The sequence below is a fragment of the Mobula hypostoma genome, chromosome 21 (assembly GCF_963921235.1).
Source record: "Mobula hypostoma chromosome 21, sMobHyp1.1, whole genome shotgun sequence".
NCBI classification, from domain to species: Eukaryota; Metazoa; Chordata; class Chondrichthyes; order Myliobatiformes; family Myliobatidae; genus Mobula; species Mobula hypostoma.
In genome coordinates, this window is record NC_086117.1 from 3592686 (window position 1) to 3609469 (window position 16784).

At 44.0% G+C, this 16784-nt stretch overlaps 1 protein-coding gene across 1 annotated transcript in view; it reads right to left on the bottom strand.

Annotated features, from left to right (window-relative positions):
* The window catches only part of LOC134359741 (prostaglandin G/H synthase 1-like), a 120446-nt gene that overhangs the window by 74329 nt on the left and 29333 nt on the right, over positions 1-16784 (bottom strand). Inside the window, exons 3-4 of the mRNA XM_063073315.1 lie at positions 7436-7552; positions 1478-1621 (exon numbers count right to left, since the gene is read on the bottom strand). Coding sequence (XP_062929385.1) covers positions 1478-1621; positions 7436-7552 — 261 coding nt within the window. The remainder of the gene's footprint in view (positions 1-1477; positions 1622-7435; positions 7553-16784) is intronic.

Below are 16784 nucleotides of genomic sequence, written 5' to 3' on the forward strand. Positions count from 1 at the left end.
GATATTCCTGCCATCAGGTTGTAGGCTATACAAACGGTATTTAAGGTGTTGCTCCTCCACCCTAAGGGTGGCTTCATCATGGCACAAGAGGGGGCCAAGGACAAACATGGCAGTACAGGAATTGGAATTAAAATGTTTGGTCACCGGGAAGTTCTGCTTTTGGCAGATGGAGTGGAGTTGTTCAACAAAGCGATCCCCCAATTTACAAGGGGTTGCATCAACGTAGAGGAAACTGCATCGGGATCATCGGATACAATAGACGACTCCAGCAGATTTGCAGGTGAGGTGTTGCACTGGAAGGTGTTCTGGAAAGAACCTGTTGGGGCCTAGATTGGAGATGAGGGAGGAGGTGAATGGGCAGGTGTAGCATTTTGGCTGCTTTCAGAGATAAGTGCCAAGAAAGATTAGTGGAGAGGGAGAAATGGACAAGACAATCATGGAGGGAGTGATCCCTGCTGAAAGTGGAGAGTGGGAAGGGGTAAAGACATGTTTGGTGGTAGGATCCCTTTGGAGGTGGCGGAAGTTGCAGAGAGTGACGTGGAGGCTCATAGGGCGGTAGGTAAGGACAAGAGGACTGTTAAGGTGGTGAGAAGACAGAGTGAATGCAGATGTCAAGAAAATGGAGGAGATGCAGGTGAGGGCAGCATCAATGGTAAAGGAAAGGAAACCCCATTTTTTGGAGGAGGAGGACATCTCAGATGCCCTGGAAAGGAAAGCCTCTTCCTGGAAACAGATACAGTGGAGACAAAGGAACTGAGAAAAGGGAAATAGCATTTTTATAGGAGTCAGGGTAAGAAGAGGTATAGACCATAAGACCATAAGACAAAGGAGCAGAAGTCGGCCATTCGACACATTGAGTCTGCTCCGCCATTTTATCATGAGTTGATCCATTCTCCCATTTAGTCCCACTCCCCCGCCTTCTCACCATAACCTTTGATGCCCTGGCTACTCAGATACCTATCACTCTCAGCCAAGAGATTGTCAAGATAGTATAGTCAAGATAGCCGTGGAAATTGGTAGGTTTATAAAAGATGTTGGTCAACTGCTTGTCTCAGAGATGGAGACAGAGAGATTGAGAAAGAGGAAGAAGGTGGCTCAGATGGACCAAGTGAATTTAAGGGCAGGATGGAAGTTGGAGGCAAAGTTGATGAAATTGAAATTCACTTGTCAAATACCATGCACTAATACATTGCCATATACAGTATCTGCAGCTGGGAGCTAATGTTCACGATTCCAACATTACAACTGTGACACCACTTTAATTATACTTCTCTGTGTCTTGGGCATTGTGAAAGATACTAAATAAACGAATCAAAAAGAAACTAAATTCCGGTCGACTGATCACATTTGACCTGATTACTAGTCTTTGATCCCCACTTCAATTTAAATAATGTCTGTGTTCATCTTTGACAAGGAAGCAAATTAATCCATAACAGTTACCAAAACTCAGATAACAAATTCAATAAATTCTACAAACCTGTTAAAACCAGACGCATCAAGTTGTCACTGAGGAACGAAATCTTATTTACGATATCCCACATCCATTTATAGTGTGTCAGTAGATAATGTGCAAAAGCAGGGCTTGGCTTCAACACTGTGTAAACTCTTGTCCAGAAATAAGCTGCAAATAAAAATACATCAGTCAGGAAACAGCAAGGATCACATGAAGTACAGGAAGACAATGGCTTATAGAAGGCTACTTTTTACCTTTGTCGGACCCTGATGTTTTTGATCCAGAGTTCTTTTAGAACAGGAATTCCCAACCTTTTTTATGCTATGGAGCCTTACCATTAACAGAGGGGTCCACTGAGCCCAGGCTGGAAGCCCCCGTTTATGAAGTAGGGAAAGAAACACAAGACTTGTTGCGTCATGATCACTTCACTAAGAGTTGATACAACAGAGGAAAGTTGGACAGACAGTGACAGGACGCTAAGTAAAAGACTAAGAAGATTAAAACCATAAGACATAGGAGCAGAATTAGACCATATGGTCTAGCGAGTCTGCTCTGCCATTCAATCTTGGCCTATCCTTCCTGCCAAAGGGTTTCAGCCAGAAACATTGACTGTAATTTTTCCATAGATGCTGCCTTGCCTGCTGATTCCTCCAGCATTTTGTATGTGCTTTCCCTTCCTCAGCCCCACTCCCCAGCCTCTCCCCATAACCTTTGATGTCGTGTCCAATCAGAACCTATCAATCTCCGCCCTAAATACACCCAACAATCTGGCCTCAACAGGTGCTTGTGGTAACAAAATCCACAAATTCACCACCCTCTGGCTAAAGAAAATTCTCCACATCTCTGTTTTAAATGGATGCCACTCTATCCTGAGAATATGCCCTTTTGTCTTAGACTCCCCTACCATGGGATACATCCTTTCCATATCTATTCTGTCTAGGCTTTCAACATTTGAAAGGTTTCAATGAGATCTCCTCTCCTCCTTCTAAATTCCAGCGAGTGCCAGCCCAGAGCCATCAAACGTTCCTCATATGATAACCCTTTCATACCCAGAATCACCTTTGTGAACCTTCTCTGAACCCTCTCCAATGCCAGCATATCTTTTCTTAGATGAGGAGCCCAAAACTGTTCACAATACTCAAGGTGAGACCTCACCAATGCCTTATAAACTCTCAGCATCACATCCCTACTCTTACATTCTACACCTCTTGAAATTAATGCTAACATTACATTTGCCTTCCTCACCACTTACTCTATCTGCAAATTAACCTTTAGGGTGTTCTGCACAAGGACTCCCAAGTCACTTTGCATCTCAGATCTTTAGATTTTCTCCTCATTTAGAAAATAGTCTGCATATTTATTTCTTCTACCAAAGTGCATGGCCATGCATTTTCCAACATTCTATTTCATTTGCCACTCTCTTGCCCATTCTCCTAATCTGTCCAAGTCCTGCAGCCTACCTGTTTCTTCAACACTACCTGCCCCTCTACTAATCTTTGTATCATCTGCAAACTTGGCAACAGAGCCCTCTATTCCATCATCTAAGTCACTGATATACAGCATAAAAAGGAGTGGTCCTACCACTGACCCCTGCGGAATACCACTAGTCACTGACAGCCAACCAAAAACGGATCCTTTTATTCCTACTCGCTGCCTCCTACCAATCAGCCAATGCTCTAACCATACTAATAACTATCCTGTAATACCATGGGCTCTTTAACTTGGTCAGCAGCCTCATGTGTGGCACCTTGTCAAAGGCCTTCTAAGAATCCAAATATACAACATCCACTGCATCCTGTTTATCTATATGTTCCCATCCTACACCTCAAAAAATTCCAACAGGTTCGTCAGGCAACATCTTCCTTAAAGGAAACCATGATAACTTTGCACCATCTTGTCCTGTGACACCAAGTACTCCATTACCTCATCCTTAACAATTGACTCCAACATCTTCCAAACCAATGAGGTCAGGCTATCTTGTCTATAATTTCCTTTCTGCTGCCTTCCTCCTTTCTTAAAGGGTGGAGTGACATTTGCAATTTTCCAGTCTTCTGGCACCATGCCAGAGTCCAATGATTTTTGAAAGATCTTTTCTAATGTCCCTACAATCTCTACCGCTACCTCTTCAGAACCCTAGGGTGCAGTTCATCTGGTCCAGGTGATTTACGTACCTTAAAGTCTTTCAGCTTTTTGAGCATCTTCTCTCTTGTAATGGTAACTGCACTCACTTCTCTTTCCTCACACCCTTCAACGCCTGGCACACTGCTAGTGTCTTCCACAGTGAAGACTGATTCAAAATATTCATTTAGTTCATCTGCCATCTCCTTGTCCCCTGTTATTATTTTTCCAGCCTCATTTTCTAGTGGTCTTATATCCACTTTCCTCTCTTTTATATACTTGAAAAAGCTTTCTCTATCCACCTTGATTTTGTTTGCTAGCTTGCTTTCATATTTCATCTTATCATTCCTAATGATTTGTTTAGTTGCTCTCTGTAAGTTTTTAAAAGCTCCCCACTCCTCTATCTTCCCACCCATTTTTACTTTGTGGTATGCCCTTTCTTTTGCTTTTTACATTAGCTTTGACTTCCCTTGTCAGCCACGGTTATACTATTTGGCCATTCCAGTATTTCTTTGTTTTTGGAATACAGCTATCCTGTACCTTCCTCAATTTTCACAGAAACTCAAACCACTGCTGCTCTGCTGACATCCCTGCCAGCATCTCCTTCCAAGTTACTTTGGCCAACACCTCTCTCATGCCACTGTAATTTCCTTTACTTCACTGAGATACAGCTATGTCAGACTTTACTTTCTCCCTATTTCAAGTTTGACTTAATCATACTGTGATCACTGGCTCCTAAGAATTCCTTTACCTTAAGCTCCCTAGTCACCTCCAGTTCATTATATAACACCCAATCCCATATAGCTGAACCCCTAGTAGGCTCAACGACAAACTGCTCTAAAAAGCCATCTCAAAGACATTCAACAAGTTTTGTTTTATGCAGAGAGTGTTGAGTGCATGTAATGGACTCTCGGCCACGGTGGTGGAGACAGATACGACAGCGTCTTTTAAGAGACTCCTGAATAGGTACATGGAGCTTGGAAAAATAGAGGGCTATGGGCAACCTGAGGTAATCTCTGAAGTAGGGACACGTTCGGCACAGCATTGCGGGACGAAGGGCCTGTATTGTGCTGTAGGTTTCCTATGTTTCTATGTTTAGCAAATTCACTCTCTTGGGATCCATTACCAACCTGATTTTCGCAAGCTACCTGCATGTTAAAATTTCCCATGACTATCATAACATTGCCCATCTGACATGCCTTTTCAATTTCTCGTTGTAATCTACAGTCCACATTACATTTTCTTAACTCAACCCACAAGAATTCAAAATCTCCCGATCCTATGACACATCTTTCTACTGATTTAATGCCATTCTTTACCAGTAGAGCCACACCACCCCCTGTGCCTGTCTTCCTATCCCTCCAATATAACGTGTAACCCTGGACCTTCGGCTCCCATACTACAACCATCCTTCAGCCATGAATCAGCGATAGCACAACAATCGGTAAAAGTGCAGCAAGATCATCCACCTTATTTCTTATACTCTGTGCATTGAGATATCACACTTTGAGTACCACATTTGCTAACCTTTTTTGATTCTGCATCCCTAATGCACTGATACTCACCCTGCTGGCTGCAATTTTGTTCTGTCATCTGCCTGCCCTTCCTGAAAATCTGACTGCACACTATCTTTGCTTTTTTACCATTCATCATATCCTGAGTCCCTTTCATTCCGGTTCCCATCCCTGCCAAATCAGTTTAAACCCTCCTCAACAGTTCTAACAAAGCTGCCCGCAAGAACATTGGTTCCCCTCGGGTTCAGGTGCAACCCATCCCTTTTATGCAGGTCATACCTCCCCCAGAAGACATCCCAATGATCCAAGAACCTGAAGCCCTGCCCCTGCACCAGCTTCTCAGCCACGCATTTATTTGCCAAATCATCCTGTTTCTACCCTCACTGGCACAGGTAGCAATGCAGAAATTACTACCCTGGAGGTCCTGCTTCCCAGCTTTCTCTCTAGCTCTCTAAATTCTCTCCTCAGGACCTCATAGCTTTTCCTTCCTATGTCATTGGTACCAATATGTATGAAGACATCCGGCTACTCTCCCTCACTCTCCAACATGCTGTGGACATGATCTGAGATGTCCCTGACCCTGGCATCTGGGTGTCCCGTTCACGGCCACAGTCTCCTGTCATTAAGATGGTGCTGCTTTGTGTTCCGCTATTTTATACCCACAGAGGCGAAGAAAATTCCATTTAAATCTATAGATAAGAATTAACCAATTAGAAAGCACTTATTCAATACTGAAGTACCAAGTTAGGCAATGCAAAAGCACTTATTCAAGTAATTCAGAACAAAGAAGCTTCCAGAGCTTTCCAGAATTATACTTCGTATCACTACTAGAGGCTACTTAAAATACAAGTTAAAAATTAATTGTTCAACTGCAAAGAAAATAACATTTAAACCGAGCTGTCAGTGCAGGTGGTGCAAGTGATTCAATTTCAATATTTAAGAGAAGTTTGGATAGGTACATGGATGGGTGGGTATGGATGCTATGGTCCCAGAGCAGGTTGAAGGGACTAGGCAGTTTAAATGATTTGGCATGAACTAGATGGGCCAGAGGGCCTGTTTCTGTGCTGTAGTTTTTTATGATTCTAAACTGTCCAACCTAAGAATTAAACAGTTGGATCTAATACCCTTTGACCATTTAGTAATCCCATCCACTGTGCAAGCAATGTTACCAAAGTATCTCCTTCGGGGTTTTCTTTCCCTACACTCCACTGCCTTGTGGCTATATCCACTCATGGGGGAGGATTTGGAAGTAAACCCAGATGAAAAACCCAGGGCTGGTGTCAATAAGGCAGCCCTACATTGAGTTCATTGCTGACTGGTGATTCCTGCAACAACACTAGTGCCAAACTGTTCTGGTCTCTGCTATTCCCTTGGATTTATCAGCTGCGTGGAGTTGGGGAGCCTGCTGCACGAGCAACAATTTGCTCTCCATGTCACACTCCCCTGGCTTGCGTATCACATAGACAGTTAGAACACAACATCCATGGTCACTCCTGACCAATGGAGGGCCTCAAAATGGCTACTTCTGAAGACACCTCAGGTTTAAACATCTGAATCTTTAACCAATTACTGAATCCCATCACTCTCGCAATTTCTGAGAAGCTTAACAGTCTGCAAAATTAAATTCACAAACTTTCAAAATTCATGAGAATGGAGCATTTGTAAGCAGTGTTTTAATTAAGATACCAAGAAGAACTTTAGAAACAGATCCTTCAATCCAACTCATCCATGCCTATCTGAGCTGGATACATTTGCCTGTGTTTGGCTCACATCCTTCTGTGTCTTTTCTATCCTTGTACCTGTCCAAATGTCTCATGAATGTTGTTATCACACCTCCTCTGACAAGTTTTTCCATATACCACCGCCCTATGTATGAAACCTGCCCCTCATGTCTCCTGTAAATCACTCACCCCTCACCTTAAACCTATTCCCTCTAGTTTTAGATTTGCCTACCCTGGGGAAAGGAACGCAACCAATCAACCATTGAATCTAGGACCCCCATGATTTTATAAGCCTCTTTAAAGGTTACTTCTCAAAGTCCTGCATTCTAGGGAACAAAAGTCCCAGCCTAACCCGTCTCTCCTTAAGCTCTTCACTCCCCATAGAGATGGGCCACATCAAGGAAGAGGTTTTCTCCGTTTGGATATTTAATGTATGAAAACATTTAGGAAAAAGGAATTCCTTTTAAGTACACAGTTCCATCATGACAAAACTCTAAAGATAAGTCATGCTGGAGTTTATTCAATGTTATAAACATCATCAAAACTGCTGTTTGACTTTCAACCTCAAAACGTTAAATACAACTACATTGCAAAATCTTACAAAGAACAGTAATTTGAAAACAACTTACGCACGGTGCAGTTAACTCCATAATAGCCAGTGTGTGTGCAGTCACATTCATAACCTTCTAGGCCAACGTTAACACAAACTCCTTTATTCTGACAGGGCCAGTAACAGCAGGGATTCACTGCAAAAAAGCCAAACCAAGTTAAAAGTCGATTTATGACTATGAGACATAAGATATAAAAGACATACTGTAGGAGCAAAATTAGGCCATTCAGCCCATCGAATCTGCATTGCCATTCCATCATGGCCGATTTATTATCCCTCTCAACCCTATTCTCCTGCCTTCTCAGCGTAACCTTTGACGCCCCGACTAATCAAGAACCTAGCAATCTCTACTTTAAATATATCCACTGACTTGGCCTCCACAATTGTCTGTGCCAATGAATTCTATAGATTCACCACCCTCTGGCTAAAGAAATTCCCCTCATTTTCATTCTAAAGTGACCTCCCTCTATCCTAAGGCTGTGTCCTCTGGTCCTAGACTCCCCCACTGTAGGAAACATCCTCTCCACACCACTCTGAATGTGCCCTCTGGTCCTAGTCTCCCCCAGTATAGGAAGCATTCTCTCCACATCCACTCTATCTAGGACTTTCAATATGGAATAGGTTTCAGATTTAAGCTCCGAGAGATTGCATTTGCCAAAAAGGTCTATTCACAGGTTTTCTCTCTATGAACTCCTGCAGCGTAGTAAAAGGAAACACTGATAAATTAATTTGAAGCTGGAACACACAGAAAGTGCTGGAGGAACTCGGCAAGTCAGGCAGCATCTATGGAGGGAAATGAACAGTCGATGGTTCAGGCTGGACTCATTCATCTGGCCTGTCCTTTCCCTGCCTTTATTTCCTCTACAGTTAATATTGGCAGTGCTGAAAACAAAGGGGAGAAGATGCTGGGACCAGGATCAGAATCAGAATCAGGTTTATTATCACTGGCATGTGACGTGAAATTTATTAACTTAGCAGCAGCAGTTTAATGCAATACATAATCTAGCAGAGAGAAAAAAAAATAAAACATAATAATAAATAAACAAGTAAATCAATTATGTGTATTGAATGGATTTAAAAATGTGCAAAAACAGAAATACTATATATTAAAAAAAGTGAGGTAGTGTCCAAAGATTCAATGTCCATTTAGGAATCGGATGGCAGAGGGGAAGAAGCTGTTCCTGAATCGCTGAGTGTGTTCCTTCAGGCTTCTGTACCTCCTACCTGATGTTAACAGTGAGAAAAGGGCATGCTGTTGGTGTTAGAGGTCCTTAATAACGGACGCTGCCTTTCTGAGACACCGCTCCCTAAAGATGTCCTGGGTACTTTGTAGGCTAGTGCCCAGGATGGAGCTGACTAGATTTACAACCTTCTGCAGCTTCTTTCGGTCCTGTGTAGTAGCTCCTCCATACCAGACAGTGATGCAGCCTGTCAGAATGCTCTCCACGGTACAACTAGAGAAGTTTTTGACTGTATTTGTTGACATGCCAAATCCCTTCAAACTCCTAATGAAGTACAGTCGCTGTCTTGCCGCCTTTATAACTACATCGATATGTTGGAACCAGGTTGGATCCTCAGAGATCTTGACACGCAGGAACTTGAAGCTGCTCACTCTCTCCACTTCTGATCCCTCTATAAGGATTGGCATGTGTTCCTTCGTCTTACCCTTCCTGAAGTCCACAATCAGCTCTTTCATCTTACTGACATTGAGTGCCAGGTTGTTGCTGTGACACCACTCCACTCGTTGGCATATCTCACTCCTGTACACCCTCTCGTCTCCAGCTGAGATTCTACCAACAATGGTTGTATCGTCAGCAAATTTATAGATGGTATTTGAGCTATGCCTAGCTACACAGTCATGTGTATACAGAGAGTAGAGCAGTGGGCTAAGCACACACCCCTGAGGGGCGCCAGTGTTGATCGTCAGCGAGGAGGATATGTTATCACCAATCTGCACAGACTGTGGTCTTCCAGTTAGGAAGTCAAGGATCCAATTGCAGAGGGAGGTACAGAGGCCCAGGTTCTGCAACTTCTCAATCAGGATTGTGGGATTCTGCAACTTCTGAACTAGTAGCAAAGCATAGAATGGTGTTACCCTTTACCTTCTACTGCATCAATGTGTTGTTGTCATGAAACGATCTGGGTGGGTGACATGTAAATATGGACATTTTTTTTATAAGGTAGAAATCCTCAAGTTTTCAGCCTGTGAGGAATCATTTGTCTAAATTAAACTTGTGACACTAAAAGTAAAATAAACTGTGTTTAAACTTCTTTGTTAGCTGAAGGTACCGCCTCATAGTCAGTCATAGAACATGACAGCACAGAATCAGGTCCTTCGGCCCATCTAGTCCATGCTGAATCATTAGTCTGCCTGGTCCCACCCATCTGCAGCCAGACCATAGCCCTCCCATTCATGTACCTATCCAAATTGCTCTTAAATGTTGAAATCAACCCTGCATCCGCAATTGCTCTGGCAACTTGCTCCAAACTCCCTGAGTGAAGAAGTTCCCCCTCATGTTCCCCTTGAACATTTCACCTTTCACCCTTAACCCATGACCTCTGGTTCTAGTCTCACCCAACCTCAGGTGAAAAAGCCTGCTGACATCTATCCTGTCTATACACCTCACAATTTTGTAAACCTCTGTCAAATCTCTTCTCAATCTTTTACATTCTAGGGACTAAAGTCCTAACCTATTCAAACTCAACTCAGGTCCTCAAGTCCCAGCAACATCCTTCTCAATTTCCTCTGTACTCCTTCAATCTTATTGACATCCTCTTTGGTAGGGCTGGGAACCACCACTCAAATAGTGATTACTGACAGATAGACATTACCGTGGAAGCAAACACAGTTCTTGAAGAGTAGGTTGATCCAGTATATCCTCCCTAAAGTGATGGCATTTGTACTTACTTATATAAGACATAGGAGCAGAATTAGGCCATTTGGCCCATCGAGTCTGCTCCGCCATTCCATCATGGTTGATTTATTACTCCTCTCAACCCAATTCTCCTGCTTTCTCCTCATAACCTTTGACGCACTGACTAATCAAGGACCTGTCAACCTTCGCTTTAAATATGCAGCAATGACTCGGACTCCATAGTCCTCTGTGGCAATGAATTCTACAGATTTGCAGCCTCTGTCTAAAGAAATTCCTCATCTCTTTTCTAAATCGATGACCATGTATTCTGAGCAACACACAAAATGCTGGTGGAATGTAGCAGGCCAGGCAGCATCTATAGGAAGAGGTACAGTCGACGTTTTGGGTCCGAGACCCTTCGTCAGGACTAACTGAAGGAAGAGTTTGTAAGAGATTTGAAAGTGAGAGGGGGAGGGAGAGACCCGAAATGATAGGAGAAGACAGGAGGGGGAGGGATGGAGCCAAGAGCTGGGAAGTTGATTGGCAAAAGGGATACAAGGCTGGAGAAGGTGGAGTATCATGGGACGGGAAGCCTTGGAAGAAAGAAAGGGGGAGGGGAGTCCCAGAGGAAGATGGAAAACAGGCAAGGAGTGATTGTGAGAGGGAAAGAGAGGGAAATAAATAAATAAGGGATGGGGTAAGAAGGGGAGGAGGGGCATTAAACAGAAGTTAGAGAAATCAATGTTCATGCCATCAGGTTGGAGGCTACCCAGACGGAATATAAGGTGTTGTTCCTCCAACCTGGGTGTGGCTTCATCTTGACAGTAGAGGAGGCCGTGGATAGACATGTCAGAATGGGAATGGGACGTGGAATTAAAATGTGTGGCCACTGGAAGATCCTGCTTTCTCTGGTGGACAGAGCGTAGGTGTTCAGCGAAGCGGTCTCCCAATCTGCGTCGGGTCTCGCCAATATATAGAAGGCCACACCGGGAGCACCGGACACAGTTCCCTAGGGTAGCAAATTCTGATTCACCAACCTTAGGGTGAATAAACTTCACAATGGCCAAGACTTGAGACCAAGCCTTTGGACAGCATACAAAGGAAGAGGTTTTTTCCTTTAGGAAAAGGATGTATAAGATCGAGACAGAAAAATTGTTTCCACTGGTAGGTGAGACTACAATGAGGGGACACAGCCTTTAGATTCAGAGGAAAGGATTTAGGATGGAGAAGAGGAGAAACTGCTTTTCCCAAAGAGTAGTGAATCTGCCTGGAGAAACAGTAGAGGCTACTTCATTAAACATATTTCAGACACAGTTAGACAGATGTTTGCACAACAGAGAATAACAGGTTATGGGGAAAAGGCGGGTAGGTGGAGATGAGTCCATGGCCAGATCAACCATGATCTTATTGAATGGTGGAGCAGGCTTGATGGGCCAGAGGGACGACTCCTGCTTCTAGTTCTTAAGGTTCTGGATACTAACTAGACAAAACATTATTTGCAACTTCACCCTGTTAGGACTGAGATCAGATATCAGAGTCCTGTTTGCTCCTCCTTGGTACATTAAGGCACTGATCTGGTAAACGTTAGCTTCACTCTCCCTATCGCAAGTACATCTTTCCTTAGGCAGCAAGATCAGATCTGTTCACCATCTATACATCATCTGTAGATATGGTCTCACACAACTTATACAGTTACATCTCTTCCCTTGAACTCAAATCCTCTTGCACTATAGGCCAACAAATTGATTGCTTAGCAAATTGTTTGCTGCATCAGCACTTTAACTATAGTAACGCACACAAACCATCAATTGGAGGAGCAACACCTCATATTCCATTTGGATAGCCTCCAAGCTGATGGCATAAGCATTGAGTTCTCCAACTTCCAGTAATTCCTCCCCCCTTCCCCTTCCCTCTTCTTTAATCCCCACTCTGGCCTCTTATCTCTTCTCCTCACGTGCCTATCACCTATCCCGGTGCCCCTCCTCCTTCCCTTTCTCCCATGGTCCACTCTCCTCGCCTATCAGATTCCTTCTTCTCCAGCCCTTTACCTTTTCCACTCATCACATCTCAGCTCCTCAATCCACTTCCCTCCCCCACCCACCTGGCTTCACTTATCATCTTTTAATTTATCCTCCCCACTCATCGTCCCCCTTTCCTTTCCAGTCCTGATGAAAGGTCTCAGCCCAAAATGTCAGCTCTTTATTCAATTCCATAGCTGCTGAGTTCATCTAGCGTTTGGGTGCATTGCTTAGACTTCCAGCATCTGCAGAATCTCTTGTGTGTACAAAACCACCAAATGTCTTTGAACTGGACCCACCCCGACTGCTCCCAGTCCATTCCCTAACCCCCTCCCTTTTATACTGAATCAGAATCAGGTTTGTTATCACTGATGTATCAAAGTCCAAAGTAAATTTATTATCAAAGTACAAAAATGTCACCATATACAACCCCGAGATTCATTTCCTTGCAAGCATACTCAATGAGTCCACAACAGAATAATAACAGGCATCTGCTAGTCTCATGAGACCATGGATTTGCACCTTGGAAGGTTCCAGAGTGCAGGCCTGGACAAGGTTGTATGGAAGACCAGCAGTTGCCCATGCTGCAAGTCTCCCCTCTCCACAACACCGATGTTGTCCAAGGGAAGGGCATTAGGGTTGATACAGCTTGGCACCGGTGTCGTCACAGAGCAATGTGTGATTAAGTGCCTTGCTCAAGGACACAACACACTGCCTCAGCCAAGGCTCGAACTAGCAACCTTCAGATCACTAGACGAATGCCTTAACCAGTTGGCCATGTGCCAACACTACAGACTAATAACCATAACAGAATCAGTGAAAGACTGCATCAACTGGGGTGTTCGACAAGTGTGTAGAAGACAAGAAACTGCGAAACCAAAAGGAAAGAAATAATAATAAACAAATGTAAGGGGATTTTGTCTTTTATGTTACTGTATAGGCTAATTGAAATGGCTTCTTTGTTATGTTATACTTGGGAATGCTTCTTTGTTATGATAAACACTGAAATAGTTCTTGCGCTGGCAGTTTGTTTTGGATTATCTACTGATAAGAGGACAAATGAACCAATTGGGTTAGTTGTTATGCCTGTGGGGTGTCTGTAAGAGATTGTATGCGTGGGGTTTTGGGGGCAGAAGGCGGGAGAGAGAGGCAGAGGATGGACCAGGTGCTGTGAATCCGCTAACGGGGTTGGACCCCGAGGAGGGCGTTCGGCGAGGAGAGGAGGCGGAGACGGACTCGTGTGGAGCGTCTGGTCGACCACCGTTGTTGGTCCCAGGCGGCCGGTCGAGGTGGTCTGAGGGGTCGCAGGGTGAAGAAGAAGGGTCCTGAACTCCAACTGTTTGTGCATGAAGAGATTGAACTTTGAGAAGTGTGGCGCCTTTTATTTTCCTTTTATATTTTGTTCTCTATTAATTATATAGTTCCAGTAATATCTATAAACTGTAAATCATTTAATCGTATCTGGTGTATTGTCTTTTATTTGGGCGGGGTGGGGTACATCACACAGCATCCACACAAACTGATTACCCAGTTTTGTGGGGCCGAGGGCTGTTTCCCTAGACAACAGCGAGCCGAGCGACCCTGAGGCTGGCCAGGGGGCCTACACAAACAAATAAATAAACAATAAATATCACGGACAGGGAGATGAAGAGTCCTTGAAAGTGAGCCCATAGTTTATGGGAATATTTCAATGATGGTGCAAGTGAAGTTGAATGCAGTTATCCCCCACGTTGTGGAATTTGTTGGTTTATGGCAGCAGTACAGCACAATACATAAAATATACTATAAATCACGATAATGCACAATCGTTAAATAAGTAGTTAGAAAGTGTTCAAGGGTGCATTGTCTGTTCAGAAACTGACGATGGAGGGGAAGAAGTTGTTTGTTAACTCCCTTTCCTTTTACCGGTCCTGATTTTTGTTTTATTTAGAGGTATAGCACAGAACAGGCCCTACCAGACTGTGGAGGAAACCGAAACACCCCGGAGAAACTGAGGGAAACTCACCCACACACAAGGAGAATGTACAAACTCCTCACAGCTGACCTCTGAACTCCAACGCTGAGCTGTCATAGCGGCGCGCTAACCGTCTCGCTACACTGAAGGGTCGTGACCTGAATCACTTTCTACCCATTTCCCTCTATAGACACTGTCCTCCAGCATGCTGCGTGTGTAACAAGATCTATGAGTCACCTTCACTACTAATATTGAACAGCACCTGGATAAGCGTTCACGGGGAGAAAACTCTTTATAGATAGTGTCAGAATTGAGTCCAGATATTCTGATTGCTGGCGCAATGAACCAATTGCACTAACCGCTACGCTACTGTGCACCTAGATAAAGATTGAAAGAGTGCAGAGAAAATTGACAAGGATATTGCCAGGAATTGAGGAGCTGAGTACCAGGAAAAGGCTGAATAGGTTAGGACTTTACTCCTTGGAGCGTAGGGGAATGAGAGGAGATTTGATAGAGGTATAGAGGTATTTGACCCACATCTCTCTAAAGCTTTCCTATCCATCTACCTGTTCAAGTACCTTTTTAATATTGTTGATGTACCTGCCTCAACCTGACATTGGAGAGGGTTCATGAAAATGATTCCAGGATAGAAAGGCTTGTCGTATGAGAAGCATTTGATGGTTCTGGGCTTTACACACTGGAATTCAGAAGAATGAAGGGGGGTCTCATTGAAAACTATTGTATGTTGAAAAGCCTCGATAGAGTGGATATGGAGAGGATGTTTCCTATAGTCGGGGAATCTAGGACCAGAGGGCACAGCCTCAGAATAGAGGGACATCCTTTTGGAACGGAGATGAGGTGGAATTTCTTTTGCCAGAGAGTGGTGAAACTGTGGAATTCATTACACAGTTGGCTGTGGAGCCCAAGTCATTGGGTATACTTAGGCAGAGATTGATAGATTATTGATTAGTCAGGGCAGGAGACTGGGGCTAGACGGAAGTGGATCAGCCATGCTGAAATGGCAGAACAGAATCGATGGGCCAAATGGCCTAATTCTGCTCTTATATCTTATGGCCTTACGATCTAATGGTCAACCACCTCCTCTGGCAACTCGTTCCATATACTGACCACCCTCTAGGTGAAAAGGTTCTCCCACAGGTATGTCTTTTCACTCAACTTAAACCTATGATCTCTGGTTCTGTTTCCTCAACCCTGGGAAAAGTGTCAGCATTCCCCCTATGCATGACCCTCATGACTTCATACACCTCCATTAGATCTTCCGTCTCCTCGACTCCAAAGAAAAAATCCCAACCTATGCAACCTCCCTCTATAACTCAGATCCTCGAGTCCCGGAAACATCCTCATATACAGCATCTCCCCACACTCTTTCCAGCACCATGGCATCTTTCTCACATCAGGGTGACCAAAAGTAAATGCAATATTACTAATAGGGAGGTACCTGGACCAGTGGCATTGAATGCAGAGATCATTCGAGTTTAACCTAGTTACGGAAACGCTCTACAATGAGTAGTCAAAAGGGCTGAATGCATCACTGGCTCCAGCCCACCTGCCATCATTCACCATCTAACTCCAGTCTACATTGACCATCTAACTCCAGTCCACAGACCATCTAACTCCAGTCTACATTGACCATCTAACTCCAGTCTACAGACCATCTAACTCCAGGCTACAGACCATCTAACTCCAGTCTACATTGACCATCTAACTCCAGTCTACATTGACCATCTAACTCCAGGCTACATTGACCATCTAACTCCAGTCTACAGACCAGTGGTAAGGAAGACAAAACCATTTACAAAAGCAGGGACAGCATAGCCCGAGGGAGTTATCTCTTGGCTTCGGGAATGCTTTGACTGCAGAGATCGGAACCTGTTTGCATTCCAAGTAATGCGTGATATGGGAGCTGACTTAGAGGAATGCTCCCCTATGGTTATGGCCTATGTGAAATACAGCACAGACAACGGCACCAGCAATAAAAACATCTGTTCATTCCCAAATCAGTAGCCATGGATGAACAACAATGTTGGGAACATGCTCAGGGCTCAAGGTGCTGCTTCAAGATCCAGTGAGACTGCAGCATACAGCAACACCAGGTCAAACTTTAAAAGGCATTAAAACTACCAAACAACAGATAAAGACACTCTTCAATAAAGCCACCAACCTCCAACACACGTGGAAAGATATCAGGTCCATCACTGACCAAAAGCAAATAAGAAAAATTCAGCTGCTCTGCCAACAGTGACACCACACTAGCTGAGCTCTTTATTCCAGTCCAGGTGAAGGATCTCGGCCCAAAACGTCGACTGTACTCTTTTCCATAGATGCTGCCTGGCCTGCTGAGTCCCTCCAGCACTTTGTGTGTGTTACTTTGATTTCCAGCATCTGCAGATTTTCTCCTGTTTGTGAAACAACTTCTCTGCTGGGTTTGACAGAGACAGCAACGGACCAGTGATGAAGGCCTAGACACCGGAGGAGGACACGAGGTGAGATGTACCCTCTGCAGTATCAACACATGCAGAC